The sequence below is a fragment of the Cnephaeus nilssonii genome, assembly GCF_951640355.1.
Source record: "Cnephaeus nilssonii genome assembly, chromosome: 2".
Lineage (NCBI taxonomy): Eukaryota > Metazoa > Chordata > Mammalia > Chiroptera > Vespertilionidae > Cnephaeus > Cnephaeus nilssonii.
This window is the reverse complement of record NC_137073.1, coordinates 73,934,385-73,948,976: the sequence shown is the minus strand read 5'-3', so window position 1 is coordinate 73,948,976 and position 14,592 is coordinate 73,934,385. Positions and strand designations below refer to the sequence as shown.

At 34.9% G+C, this 14,592-nt stretch overlaps 1 protein-coding gene across 1 annotated transcript in view; it reads right to left on the bottom strand.

The window, feature by feature from the left end:
• Window positions 1-14,592, bottom strand: part of WDR41 (WD repeat domain 41) — a 58,789-nt gene that overhangs the window by 36,968 nt on the left and 7,229 nt on the right. The window contains exons 3-5 of the mRNA XM_079760297.1: window positions 5,155-5,203; window positions 3,934-4,065; window positions 1,472-1,534 (exon numbers count right to left, since the gene is read on the bottom strand). Coding sequence (XP_079616423.1) covers window positions 1,472-1,534; window positions 3,934-4,065; window positions 5,155-5,203 — 244 coding nt within the window. The remainder of the gene's footprint in view (window positions 1-1,471; window positions 1,535-3,933; window positions 4,066-5,154; window positions 5,204-14,592) is intronic.

The following is a 14,592-nucleotide window of genomic DNA, read 5'->3' as shown; positions in this document are numbered from 1 at the left end:
AAAGCAAGAGAAAACATTATCTCATTGTACTAGCTTCTTTCTCCAAACTTGCTCACATTATTGAAAGACACATTTCTGAGAACATTTAAGGTAATTTCTTCTATAGGAATCAAAGTAACCAAGTGTTATCCAAGTTTATTTCTCCAACAAGTAGCAGAGTTCCTTTCATGTAATAAGCCCCAATTAATAACTGTAAAATGAATGAACCTAATAGTAGCAACCAATTAGCCCCATAAAATTTTGTTTTGGAACTAAGTAACTGACATCTTTTTTCTTAGGACTAATTTATCCTACTAATTATTTCTCTTTATTGTTGACACTATTACAGATGTCCCTCTTTCCCTGCCCTTTGCTTCCCTCCACTCAGGCCCGCCCTGCCATTAGTCATCACCACATTACTGTCTGTGTCCATGGGCTATATATATATGCATACATGTTCTTTGGTTAATCTCTTTCAGTCTCCCCACCCACCCACTTCCCTGCTGATATCTGTCAGTCTGTTGTCTGTTCTATGTATCCATGCCTCTGGTCCTATCTTATTTGTATGTTTATTTTTTTTCATTAGATTCCACATATAAGTGAGATTATGTGATACTTGTCTTTCTCTGACTGGCTTATTTCAATTAGTGTAATAAGCTCCCAGGTCCATCCATGCTGTCACAAAGGGTAAGAGTTCCTTCTTTTTTTACAGTTGCATAGTATTCCATTGTGTAAATAGACATCCTTTTTATCCACTCATCTACTGATGGGCACCTGAGCTGTTTCCAGATCTTGGCTATTGTAAACATATCTTATCTTTATGACTATATAGAAGCCAGAATGTGAGGGACAAATGATTCTATGTTTTTATTTCAAAGTATGAAGAAACATACTAACTACTGCTATAGAGTCATTCTGCAAGGACTGCCTCTTTTTACAATTACTTACTAAAAACATACTAGGTATTACCTTTTTCCTTATCCTGCTATAGAGATTCATCGCTTGCTCTAACTTCAAATTCAAACATTCTAGGATTTAAAATATATACTTCCAAAAATCTAATCTTAGAAGAATAAAATAACTGTAACTATGTGTGGAAGAAATAATTTTTTAAAATATATTTTTTATAGATTTCAGAGAGGAAGAAAGAGAGAGAGATAGAAACATCAATGATGAGAGAGAATCATTAATTGGCTGCCTCCTACACGTCCTCTACCGGGGAGGGAGGGGGAAGGGAAATTGAGCCAAAACCAGGGCATGTGCCCTTGGCGAGAATCGAACCTGGGAACCTTTAGTCTGCAAGTCCGACTAAAAGTACTTTATAAGAACTTTTTCTGTAATGTGAATCATTACAGGCTCTATCCACTGAGCCAAACCGGCTAGGGCAAGAAGAAATAATTTTTTAACCTACAAAAGTAATTTCATCAAACTTAACAGTTTTTTCTCAGACAAAAAAAAATTATTACCATAAAATATCGGCTTATGATCTTACCTTTACAGTAGACTGGAAGCATGACACTTTTTGAACTTGCCTGCCAGTATCACAATTCCATACCTAAATTTATGTTAAGAAGTAATTTCTAAACATTTCAAATCTTATAACTTTTCCAATAATTAAGTCACAAATGTCACACATTTAGGTAGAAAATAAGGCATAAAATATTTAGTGTTTGCACTACTACAAAAAATAATTCATAAGTCATCAACTTAGCACAGTAGGCTTACAACCTACAATAATTTTCAGGTAAATTTTACTGTCAAACTATTTGAAAATGCCAACAGAAAGAATGGTCTGAAAACTGAATCTTTATAGACATTAAATATTGCAACTGTTTAAATTTTAAGGTTTATTCTCCAAAATAGTCCACCATATTGACTGAAAAGCTCTCTCAATGTGCATGACATAATTAACTACTGTTATCCTGATTTAAAAAAGATAGCAACAGTGTGTTCCTATTACCTGTATACATATTTAAAATAATTAGAGGACCTCTCATAAAATGTTAGTTTGACCTAAGGAGTATGACAATTTTCAAATTTTTCACACCATTTCCTATGGTAAGATACACATTTTACATCATATCTGAAAACACATTCACATAATAAATATATATAATATGTATAAATATATATGTACAAACTTTTAAGACTATCACTTGACAAATTTTTTTCAAATCTACACTTAGCATTTAATTAATGAAGTTTTAGTTAATAGTGAAGGCCCAAGCTGAGTTAATTTAAAATTCGCCTGAGTAAAAGAACTGCCAGCAAAGCACCCTGGAATTATTTTCAACAAAGTCATTCAGCAAAGGAAATTAGTCTATACCATCATTTGTAAGTACAGTTTATACTGATATTGTCCCAACTACTCATCTCTGAACTATACTGTAATAGTAATTTTAATAATTGCCTCTAAGTAGTACTTTAGGAATCGTCTAATAAAAAAGCATTTTAAATTCTGCTTTTGCAGAGGTTATACTGATACTGAAAACAAATAAAAAAAGAGCTTTAGTCCATAAAATATTTGCCTCAATAGAGCAGTAGCAATAAAGCTACCCTGACCTAAAAATGAGTGAATTTTATGCCCTTGTTTACATAATACTGTAATCCCCTCACAATTTATCACCATTTAAATATCTTCTTAAAATGTTTTCACCTATTGGCAACTTGTCTAGAAATCACTTTTGCTGAGAAGCTTGTTTAAGTGTCCTAAAGTATGTATATGGTTTATAGAAGCCTGAGGAACACTGACTCCTTTGGCTTACTTTGAAACTTGTTTCACTAATGCTTGAAGCTAGTTAAACAGAATTTTCAATGAGCATAGGCTTTTTAAAAGTAATCTATGGTAACTTAAAAAAAAAAAAGGTCATGAGAGATTACAGTTATCCATAGCATTTGGCTATGGCCTTCACAAATCCAAATTCCTTATACAAAGATTAAGGGGCTAAATCTGTTTAAGGAAAATGTTTTTTAAGTATATTTTTATTGATTTCTGAGAGGAAGGGAGAGGGAGGAAGAGAGAGAGAGAAACATCAATGAAATCAATGATGAGAATCATTGATCGGCTGACTCCTGCATGCCCGCTACTGGGGATTGAGCCTGCAACCTGGGCATGTGCCTTGACAGGGAATCGAACCTTGACCTCCTGGTTCATTGGTCACTGCTCAACCACTGAAAAACACTGGCCAGGCTAAGAAAAATATTTTAAAAGGCAGTATTATTATATAGTGGTTCAGAACTCGGCTCTGCAGTCAGACTGCTTACCTTCTACCCTATACTGGCCGCATGACCTTGGACAAGTTACTTAACCTCTCTTTGCCTCTAATATCTGTGAATGAGAACAAAAATACTTATTGTAAAAATCAAATAGATTTATATAAAACAAAACAATGTGTGGCACATGTAAGCACTTTATAAAATGCCATTACATTTTAAAATTTTACCTAAAAGTAAGGGGGAAAGAAAGGTAACATACTTTTTAAATTTTATTTTTAAATACTAAATAGTAATATTAAACACTGAGCCAATGGCAATTCACTTTTCTGTCAGACTGGGTTCTCAAAAGATTCTTATGGGTTGGGGCCATTAACTTTTTTTTGCTGTACAATGAGCAGTCCAACTGATCTTTATTTCCCTAAATTTAAAAGCAAACTGAGATACTAAGTATTTTTAAGCTCATTTTCTCCATTTCATCTATTGTATATAATAGTAACTCTAGAAAGAACAGTTTAGTCATGGGGTTTCCATCAATAATACACCTTAACCTGCTATTTCAGTCTAATACTTTTCAGATGCCTAATGCTTTTAAGAAGTGTTTTATGAAAGCCAGAACAAAATCATTTTTGGTAAAACAGGAATGTGCAAACAGGCCCCAAGAGCCTAAAGACTAATAATATATATACTGGTCCCTTGGGTCACTATAGCGACTTCACTCTCTTCCAAACTAAAGGATACAATAACTGTTCTATCAGCAGAAGCTGTCAAGATGAGCTGATTTTTTTCTTCACATTCTTCCAAGGAAGGAAATGTAATAATAGCTGTTATCTTTTGAGTGTGTACATTGAGTTCCAAAAGTTTTTCTCCTGTCTGAAATACCAATGAAAATGTTAACAGGTTCATTATTTCACAAGTTAAATAACGTTAACAACACTAAGAAGAATCTCTATGTAGAAAATGCATACATTCTATTTGAAATTACTTAGCCATAAACAATTTCTGATAGATAATATAAATTTTAGCATATTTCATATAAAATTTAAATATTCTTTCCATATGATTTTAAGAATATAATTGGATAAATTAAGCATAAAAATATCAGTAACTTAATCTGTAGGAAAAAAATAGAAAGTCCTCCTTATCCAAATATTTGTTATTTAAGTCTCCACAGTTATACAGTTGTGGAAGGGAAAAAAAGTCAGCAACAAATATATCTATATCCAATAATGTATCAACTACTCATAAAGTTAGCCTCCACTCCACCTCTATTTAATAGCAACAGCTATTCCCACCCATCAGACTCTCATGGACTTCCCAAGTAGTAAACATACTATAAAACACAAAGTAAATATGACAAATTGCAAATCTTTCCAAGGTTACAAGATTTCATGAATGTAGGAACATGTTAAAGAACTCCTATAATCACAGGCAAAGCCATTGAAAAATGAGGATCTGACAGATCAGACCATGAGAGAAGATAGATACTTCAAAAGAGAATAACCGGAGTATCAAAGGATCAGGAAGAGAGGTCTCAGAGAAATTTGGTTAAGCCTTAAATATTTTTTTAAATAAGCCTTTTATTATATTGCTATTAAGTTCAAACATGAGAAGCATGTTACATCATGTAATCATCACTTTTGAAAGAAAAATTGCCACAAAAATCAACACTTGATTCATTTTCAGAGTCGTTACATAATTGCTGGTAAGTTTTGTTCTGTAAGATTAAACTTTTATTTTCACATCTTGGTATTTGTTTCTCAGGAAAAAATCTTTATTAAAAAAGTTTCTATTATGAAATATTGGCTCCCAATTTAAATGAAATCTTCCCAAGTATGCCTTTTCAAGTATTATTTAGTCTGTCTACTAATATGCAGGTATATCCCCAGATAGTGTTTATGAATGTATACTCAACTACACAGTCATATCTTTATTACACAATCCAACAAAATCAATACACACCTGGGCATTCCACACAACTACAAGTCCATCATCACCAGCAGATGCAAATCTGGTTAGAGAAAAAAAGTTAAAAAATAAATCATTGGTGACATTTAAGTGCTAAGATTACTAAGAACCATCAAACCTTATTACTGATATTCTGGTTTACTAATATTAATGCAGATTAAGTTATTTAAGCTAATTTAGCAAATATCGACGAATACTGGCTAGGATTTGTGCCAGGTACTGAGGGATCATTTACAGTGTTACTATTAATAAACTGCAATAAATGTAAGAATGAGGGAGATCTGTAAAGGAACTTTTAAAGTCCTTCCTTGCTTTAAAATTATATGTAAACCCTGGATTGTGACATAAAGCCAAGCTGAGGAACAGCTTCACTGAGAAGAAGTGATATTCCAGAAGTGGAAAAAAGAAACCATGTCCTTAGATAAGTTAATTATTTCTATTCCTTTCTCTGTAAAAATACTCTAACTACTTTTTAAAGCCAATATCATATTTTATTTTTGCCCATAACACTAGGACACAAAAATTATTTTGTTCCTGAATTTTATCCCTATATAAGATTCCTAAAATTTAATTACTTCAGTCAAGTAACATTTTCTTTAACACCCCAAACTGGGCTTCAAGTTCAAATTTCTCAGATTCAGTTTCAAAGTCTCACATGCACCTGTTGTCTTCACTGGCTCAAACAAATGCTATAATTAGTACCCACTTCAAAACCATTTGGTTACATCTCCTACTATAGGAGCTAAAAGATTATCCAGTAGATAGGAAATTGGCCAAATACAGTCTGACAGTCTGTTAATAGCATTTGAATATAGAACTACGTATTTTTTAATTGGAAAGGGACTTTAAAACTACCTAGGTTACAAGCTAGAAACCACACAAAGTTATTGTAAAATCCATGCTTAACACTTAATTTTTCAAAATGAAATAATGAAGTACATAAAAGATCTGAATACTAAAAAGAAAACTTATTTTTAAATTAAATATATAATTTCTTATGGTTAATTACATACATTTTCTGGATTACAATACTTAACAATCCCTTTAGTATCAAAAATAGTTGCTAAATGTCTTTACAACTTATGTTTCTAGACCTATCGATTTATTTTTATTTGTATAGTGATGATGGGAGAACAGTACTTGCGGTCTTAAGTTTTCTTTGGTATAAAACAGCAATTTATATTGATTCTTGAAATTCTTATAATTGCTTTTCTCCATTTTAGAAGATTGCAGGTTTAAAATATACTTTTTTCTAACCTTGATTTTTAATTTGCACTCAGATGTCGAGTGTGACTCAACTTGGTTAGCATCGGTAGCAGCTCTTTTTATACTCTTTGAATGTATCAATAATTTGAAATATAAAAAAATCCAAATAAATAAGTCTGTATGAAAAGAAACTCCAGTTTTTTATTCTACTGCCGCGCTTTGTAAAATCTGGGGTATTTAAAAAATTAAATCCCGAGTAGAATAAAGGAATCGAGAAAAAAGCAAGCGAGTGCAAAGGGTTAACTTCTCATTGTTGTTTTATCATATCTGAATCTCATGAGTTCATGAGTTTAGAAATGATATATAAAGCATTTCACCTCAAACTTTAATTCAATCAGTAGTAAAAAGTTAAAACTAAACAATGCCCAATAGTAATGCATGAAATCACAGCCAATTTTTAGTTGCTCAGAGGTTGATTACCCAGTGGATGGATTACTCACGCCTTTCAATTCTTATATATTCTATTGCTGCCTTTTTTTCCTACCATTTCAGTATCTATTATTACCTACTTATGAAGTTTAAAAATGCAAATCAGTTTAACTTTGCTATATATTACCTCTCATAAAATAACTATACCAAAGAACTTCTATGCATATGTGCATAACCGAAGGACACAGACAATAGTGTCGTGCAGGCCTGGGGAGGGGACAGGAGCAGTAGGGAAAGGGGTAGGTGTGGGAGGGGGAAAGGGGATATCTGTAATACTTTCAACAATAAAGATAAATTTTTAAAAAATAACTGTAATAAAGGGTTGGGAGATCATTCACCAATTACAATTATCCATTCTACTAGGATGGGTAACTGAAAACTAGCTGCACTAACTATATCTGTTTACCTTAAACTAAGTCAGTTTATCCTAATTAGTCAAGCACATACTACAGCCACCTCCAAATCATAAATGAAAATTCAACCCAAGAATTCCTAACACAGTAAGATATACTGTAATGGCTGAAAACAAGTAATGAACCATTTTAAAAAGAGTAATTAAAATGTCAATAAGGCTTAAGTTATGCAATGGAAGAAAGAATAGTGGCTATATTGTCATAAAATTATATATAACTATATAAAATAATTTTTTAAAAAACTCTAAATTAATAGAATGTAAGATTCCATTCTAAAGATAAGTTTTTAAGATAAATGCTTCTTTAATGATTAGCACAAAATATATTAAATGACATTTCATACTATATGTTCGGGAAACGCCAAGATCAATTATATGTGGTTCTTGTCCCAAGATATTAAAACTTAATGATTTAAAAAGGTACTGTATCAGATCTAAGACATCATCAACTATAAGATATTCTATTACTTTATGTACTATTAAGGGAAAAAATGCAGCATAACTGAAATACACCATCAATTATATGATTTATTCAAATTTTACAGATATTAAAATAGAAAAAAAGGCTTTATAGAATCAATTAAATATAGTAATTGCCATATTTATTTATCTTTATAACACGGCACTTTCTAATCCAACAAATCTCTGATTATTTCTGGCAGTTTTATAGCACTAAATAATGCTTTTTCAATGAATAAGCAAACATTAAAGAGTTGCAAAGTCTCTGTAAAATAGATTGTCTTAATCCCACTTTTCTCTTATCATTATTAATGTATCAATATATTGTCACAACAAAAATAGAAATTTGAAAAAATTTTAACCAGAATTTCACCACAAAGATAAATTCCTTTTATATTTTTCATGCTCCTGTTCTTATATATTCTAGCCTTCGAGTTTTCTTAACTTGAAACCAAGTCTTTAGAAATATTCATTGCCCTAGCCCAGTGGTCGGCAAACTCATTAGTCAACAGAGCCAAATATCAACAGTACAACGATTGAAATTTCTTTTGAGAGCCAAATTTTTTAAACTTAAACTTCTTCTAACGCCATTTCTTCAAAATAGACTCGCCCAGGCCGTGGTATTTTGTGGAAGAGCCACACTCAAGGGGCCAAAGAGCCACATGTGGCTCGTGAGCCGCAGTTTGCCGACCACGGCCCTAGCCGGTTTGGCTCAGTGGATAGAGCATCGGCCTGAGGACTAAAGGGTCCTGGGTTCAATTCCAGTCAAGGGCACATGCCCGGGTTGCAGGCTCGATCCCCAGTAGGGGGCATGCAGGAATCAGCCAATCAATGATTCTCTCTCATCACTGATGTTTTTCTATCTCTCCCTCTCCCTTCCTCTCTGAAATTAATAGAAATTTTTAAAAACTTAGTAAAAATATTCATTGAAACTATATAATTAAATGACTAAGCAAAAGCTATATGCACGAAAACAAGTTTAACAAGGTAGAAACATGGTTTAATGAAAACCTATATTAGAGTTTATAGAATGTTCCATCTTCTCCTCCCCTAATTATGAGACCTAATTTATTGTGAGAGTTGATGATTTACTCATTTCTTCAAGAAATATTTATTAAGCACTAACTATATAATATATATGTATGTATGTGCTGGATCCTAAGAGTAAAGATCAATGAGATAGTTCTTGCCCTTGAAGAGCTCAGTCTACATTACTCAGTAATGTTACAGGGTCCAGATCATGTACCCATTGAGAATTCTCATTTATACTTCTTTCAATTTATAGAAATCATTCCCTTTAAACACCTTCCCTTTGAACAACATCTCAGAGAAAGTACTCTTATATTGCCAACTGTGGGCTAAAAGAACAGCAAAGCTTCCAGAAGATCTATATAAAATAAAATATGTATTTTCACAATTCCTATGTCCATTACCCAAGTGCATATTTAATAGCTCTTATTCATGTGAATTTATTTCAATTAAGTCAAAGGTGCTACAGATTCAAATATAACCTTAGAGGACATAATAAAAAGTATAGCCATAAATCTGAACATAAACCCTCCTGTATTCAATATCTACATAACCATAAAGCACTGGAAATATAAAAATATAACATTATTATGACAAAAAAAAATCTCTGTGGTTAACTAATTACCCACAGTACTTTCTAATACATGATGCAGCTAAAATAGTGTATCTTTTTTACAATTTAAAAAAAACAGTTGAAAAATGCTTCTATAATACCAGAAACCAGACAAAACTGAAAAATAATGAAGTTTTCATTTAAAATGGATTTTTTCTTATCTTGTATGCTAGAACTATTTAAAGAAAAATTAGAGATGCAGACTTTTAATAGAAGTTTAAGGAAATTTCAAAGCATTTTCAGGAGCCATAGACATTACCACTGATTCTTTCATTAGATCTATGAAAACATAAAAAAATTTTTCCTTAAGAAAAAAGTATAGAGGAGAAACCAAGATGGCGGCATAGGTAAACACCTGAACTTGCTGCCTCGCACAACCACTTCAAAACTACAACTAAAAGACAAAACGGACATCACCCAGAACCACAGGAAGGCTGGCTAAGTGAAAATTCTACAACTAGAAGGGAAGAGAAAAGTACACTGAGACTCAGACGAGCTGCGGAAGTAAAGGCAGAGGTACAGAGGCGCACGCGGAGAGGGCTGGCAACGGAGTATGCAGCTGGCTTTTTCAATCCACAGGGTGACACAAGATCCCAACTGCTCTGAACTCCAGTTCCGGGCGAGACTCTGGGGACCCAGATTCATACAGGGAGAAACTGGACTGTCTGGCAGCAGGCGGAATTCAAAGGCAGCTCTCTCTCAGAGGTGCTTGCAGCAATTACCACGGGACACTGAGACCCAGGGGCCTCTTAGGGCAGGGCTGACGGGAAGCCATTGCTGTTTTCTCCGCCCTGAGACTCCACCCCATCCAAGCTGTGCACAGAGGCTTTTGCATATGAATGGCCTGATCCTTTGAAACCTAAAATTACCTAACAAACTGCAGCTGAGTCAGAGAGACCCAGAACATCCAAAAGAAGGCCCAAGGCCCCACAGCTGCTTGCATTGCTTCACAGCTGGGCCTCATCTGGGCATCTCCAAAACCCAAACAAAGAAGAGGAATCTGCAGATCTCTCCATAGCTCCTGCTGGGTGGCCTCAAGCAGAGGCTAAATTAGCACCTCCTTGGAGATCCAAGAGCCAGTGTACCCAGGGGTCAGAGTAGGACCATCCAGATTACAACTCCTCAGATCCATAAGGGACACACTCAGGGGGCAGACTCAGTGAGCACCAAACCCCCACTGAAGCAAGTCTTGCCTCATAAGGGTGTCTCCAGCACAGAAGTTCTCCCATCGTAGACACAGCTGACCCTCACAGCCAGTTGGCCTGGAGGTCAATTCCTCCCAGTGATACCAACAACAATCAAGGCTTAACTACAACAAGACTGTGCACACAGCCCACAAAGGGGTGCACCAAGAGTGTCCACCTCAGGTAACTGGGGAGGCTGAGCCACTGGGCCCTATAGGACACCTAGCACACAAAGCCACTCTATCAACACAGGGAAGCAGCCAAAATGTGGAGACAAAGAAACAGGTCACAAATGACAGAAATGGAGGAAAGCAAACAACTGGTTCAAAACTATGGTTATAAGGTTTTCCAAGAATTTTCTAGAAACCGCTGGTAAATTTAGTGAGACCCTCAAGGATATGAAAAAGGACCAACTAGAAATTAAGCATACACGGACTGAAATAAAAAATAATATACAGAGATCCAACAGCAGACTAGAGGATCACAAGAATCAAGCCAAAGATCTGAAATACGAAGAAGCAAAAAACACCCAACCGAAAAAGCAAAAAGAATCCAAAAATATGAAGATAGTGTAAGGAGCCTCTGAGACAACTTCAAGCGTACCAACATCCAAATTATGGGGGTGCCAGAAGAAGAGAGAGAGCAAGATACTGAAAACCTATTTGAAGAAATAATGACAGAAAACTTCCCCCACCTGGTGAAAGAAATAGACTTACAAGTCCAGGAAGCGCAGAGAACCCCAAACAAAAGGAATCCAAAGAGGACCACATCAAGACACATCATAATTAAAATGCCAAGAGCAAAAGACAAAGAGAGAATATTAAAAGCAGCAAGAGAAAAACAGTTAGTTACCTAAAGGGAGTACCCATACAACTGTCAGCTGATTTCTCAACAGAAACTCTGCAGGCCAGAAGGGAGTGGCAAGAAATATTCAAAGTGATGAATAGCAAGAACCTACAACCAAGATTACTCTACCCAGCAAAGCTATCATTCAGAATTGAAGGTCAGATAAAGAGCTTCACAGACAAGAAAAAGTTAAAGGAGTTCATCACCACCAAACCAGTATTATATGAAATGCTGAAGGGTATTCTTTAAGAAGAGGAAGAAGAAAAAGGTAAAGATAAAAATTATGAATAACAAATACATATCTATCAACAAGTGAATCTAAAAATCAAGTGAATAAAAATCTGATGAACAGAATAATCTGGTGAATATAATAGAATCAGGGGCATAAAAAGGGAGTGGATTGACAATCCGCAGGGGGAAAGGGGTGTGGGGGGTGCGGGAAGAGACTGGACAAAAATCATACACCTATGGATGAGGACAGTGGGGTGGGAGGGTAAGGGCATGGGGTGGGATAGGAATCGGGTGGAGGGGAGCTATGGGAGGAAAAAAGAGGAACAACTGTAATAATCTGAACAATAAAGATTTTTTTTAAAAAGTATACACACACAAAAAAAAAACACCTCTAATATCTGAATGTCTAAAGTCCTCACAAATAGAATAAAAGAGGGAAGATTTCATAGTTCCCATAGTCATTTGCAAAAGTAAAACCTTGGTAAATTTTCCCATCCTCCAAATCACAAATATAAAACTAAACTACACATCAAATTTACAAGTATTAGAATACTAAAAAATTCTTGTGACTTCCATTGGAGGAGTGGCAGAGGGTTGGGGGGCGGGGGGTGGCCACTCTCCATTACCCAGAGCTCAAGTATTCCTGAAAGAACTACTAAAGAAGCATCCCTGGCCTCTCCCTCTCCCAACTGACCTAATAAATGAGTTTGAGAGAATGAACTGAGCACGCTCTGTTCAGGCTCTTCTGGGTTTTCTCTGAGGATTTGTCTGTTCACAGAGAGGAAACATTCTGCTTTGCTCTTGTGTTTAAGGTAAGCCTACATTGAAGTAGGAGGCTTGCAGATGTCCAGTTGCACCAGTGATTCAGTGAATAAGTCTACCTAACTCAGGGTGTCGTATTAGGAAACCCACTATTTACTGAGCCACATTCTTTATTCTAATTTTTTGCCAGTTATTATTTTAGTAAGCTGATATGTCCATCTATGTGATTTCTGCATTGAACAAAGTTTTATTTTATACTGAAGCAAAAATAACTTTTAAATTGGCATTTTTATTTCCTCTCTGACAAACATACATCATTTCTTTACATTTATTATGCAGAATTTAAATATTTATAAAAGTGGAAACTTTTTGTGTAACAAAAATTCTCAGGTACTCATACCTGTCCTTAATAATTATCAACTCATGGCCAGCACCGTTTCATCTGTACCACACCCAATCCCCCCCCACACATATTATTTTGAAGCAAATCCCAGTCACTATATTTCATTTCATCAGTAATTATTTTAATATATATCTCTTAGGACTATTTTACACCACAAAGTTAACAACATTTAATTCCTTAATGACATAACATGCCTAGTCAATGATCAAATTTCCCTGTCTCAAGTCTTTAGTTACTGTGGATCTAAGTAAGATTCCTACATTGCAATTGGTTGACATACCTCTAATGTTTTGTTTTTTTATTCAATTGATTCCTTCTTCATATTTTTTCCTTGCAATTAAGAATTTATTTTATACAGTTCTCACAGTCTGGATCTTGCTAGCTACCTTCCAGTGTTGTCATTTAACAAAATGTACCTCTGTCCCCTGTATTTCTGATAAATTAACAGATCTAGAGTTTTAATCAGATTCCATTTTTACTTTTTGGTAAGGCCACTTCATAGACAATTTGTATACTCTACCAGGAAACAATTTCTGTCAGTCGTGTGTGTGTGTGTGTGTGTGTGTGTGTGTGTGTGTGTGTGTGTGAGATATTAACAACCACTGCCTAATTTGTTATTGTATGAGAGGTTGCAAAATTACAATATTCCAATTCTATGATTCCTCCTAGTGTGAATTCTTCTATAAAGAGAAATTTCCTCTCGTCAATTATTACTGATCCCAAGATATAGTTTGTATAGGAAAAGCAGTATAGCTCTCAACTTGTAAATACCTCTTCAAGAGACGACTAGTTACCCAGATGAACATGGTTATCTACCTCTAGCTGTTGACTTCAGGGTACATTTCAGCTTTCAAGCCAAAATCATACTCTCAGGTGGGCCCTCAGCCACTTGAATTAAGCAAGGTGGTGGAAGCCACAGGCACATTCTTGGATGACCTTCAGCCAATGACTGCAAGGCAGGACAAAAAGTACTAGTTATTTTCATCCAATGCAGGACTCCTCAAAAGGTCATTCTTTTCTCCAGAGCTTCCCATTGGGTTTACAGAGACTTGGTCAGCTCTGTATCATAGTCTGAGGCAGCTCTTCTTGTCCAATCCTGCTCCCTTCTCTCCCCTTTCATTGATGTTTTTAATAAACTTTTTGCATGCTTAACTCCATTTTATTGCCTGCTTCCTAGGGAAATCCATCTTGACTATTGATTTCTTTTATCTGAATGTTTGTGGAAAGTTATCCTTAGCTTAAGAATATTTTCTTAAAGACGTAGCATGTTATTTGTTCAGTGAACTATCAAACCATACTGAGTTTGTTTAGTTTCTTGTGAATATAGAGCTTCACCAGCCATTCTAGGAGCACATTTTTTGTTCTCCAGTCTGGCATTTCATGGGTCACCTAATTCTTTTCCAGTCATGATCACCATCCTATATAACCTTGTCTGTTTCCTGAAGTAGCAAGGAATGGTCAAATGAGCAACAGAAAAAACTACTCTTAAAATGTGTTACAAACTCAGTTTAGTTTAATGTGTCAAATGCTAGAGTATTATAATTTTAGCACTAGAGTATTATATATAATTTTAGCACAGTCCACTTTTTAGAAGACTCTTGCTGAGTCTTAGCCTTCTTTAGTGATCTCCCAATCAATATGACCCTCACTTCATGTTCAAAAAATACTAAAGAAGAAAAGAAAAGGCAGCTGTCTGTTATGTTATACAGGATTTATTTGGTATCTTCAAAAACCAATCTGAGAAAATTTTCCACTCACTGATTTTAGCTGAGCCACCAAGAAAACAAGAAAATCCTTC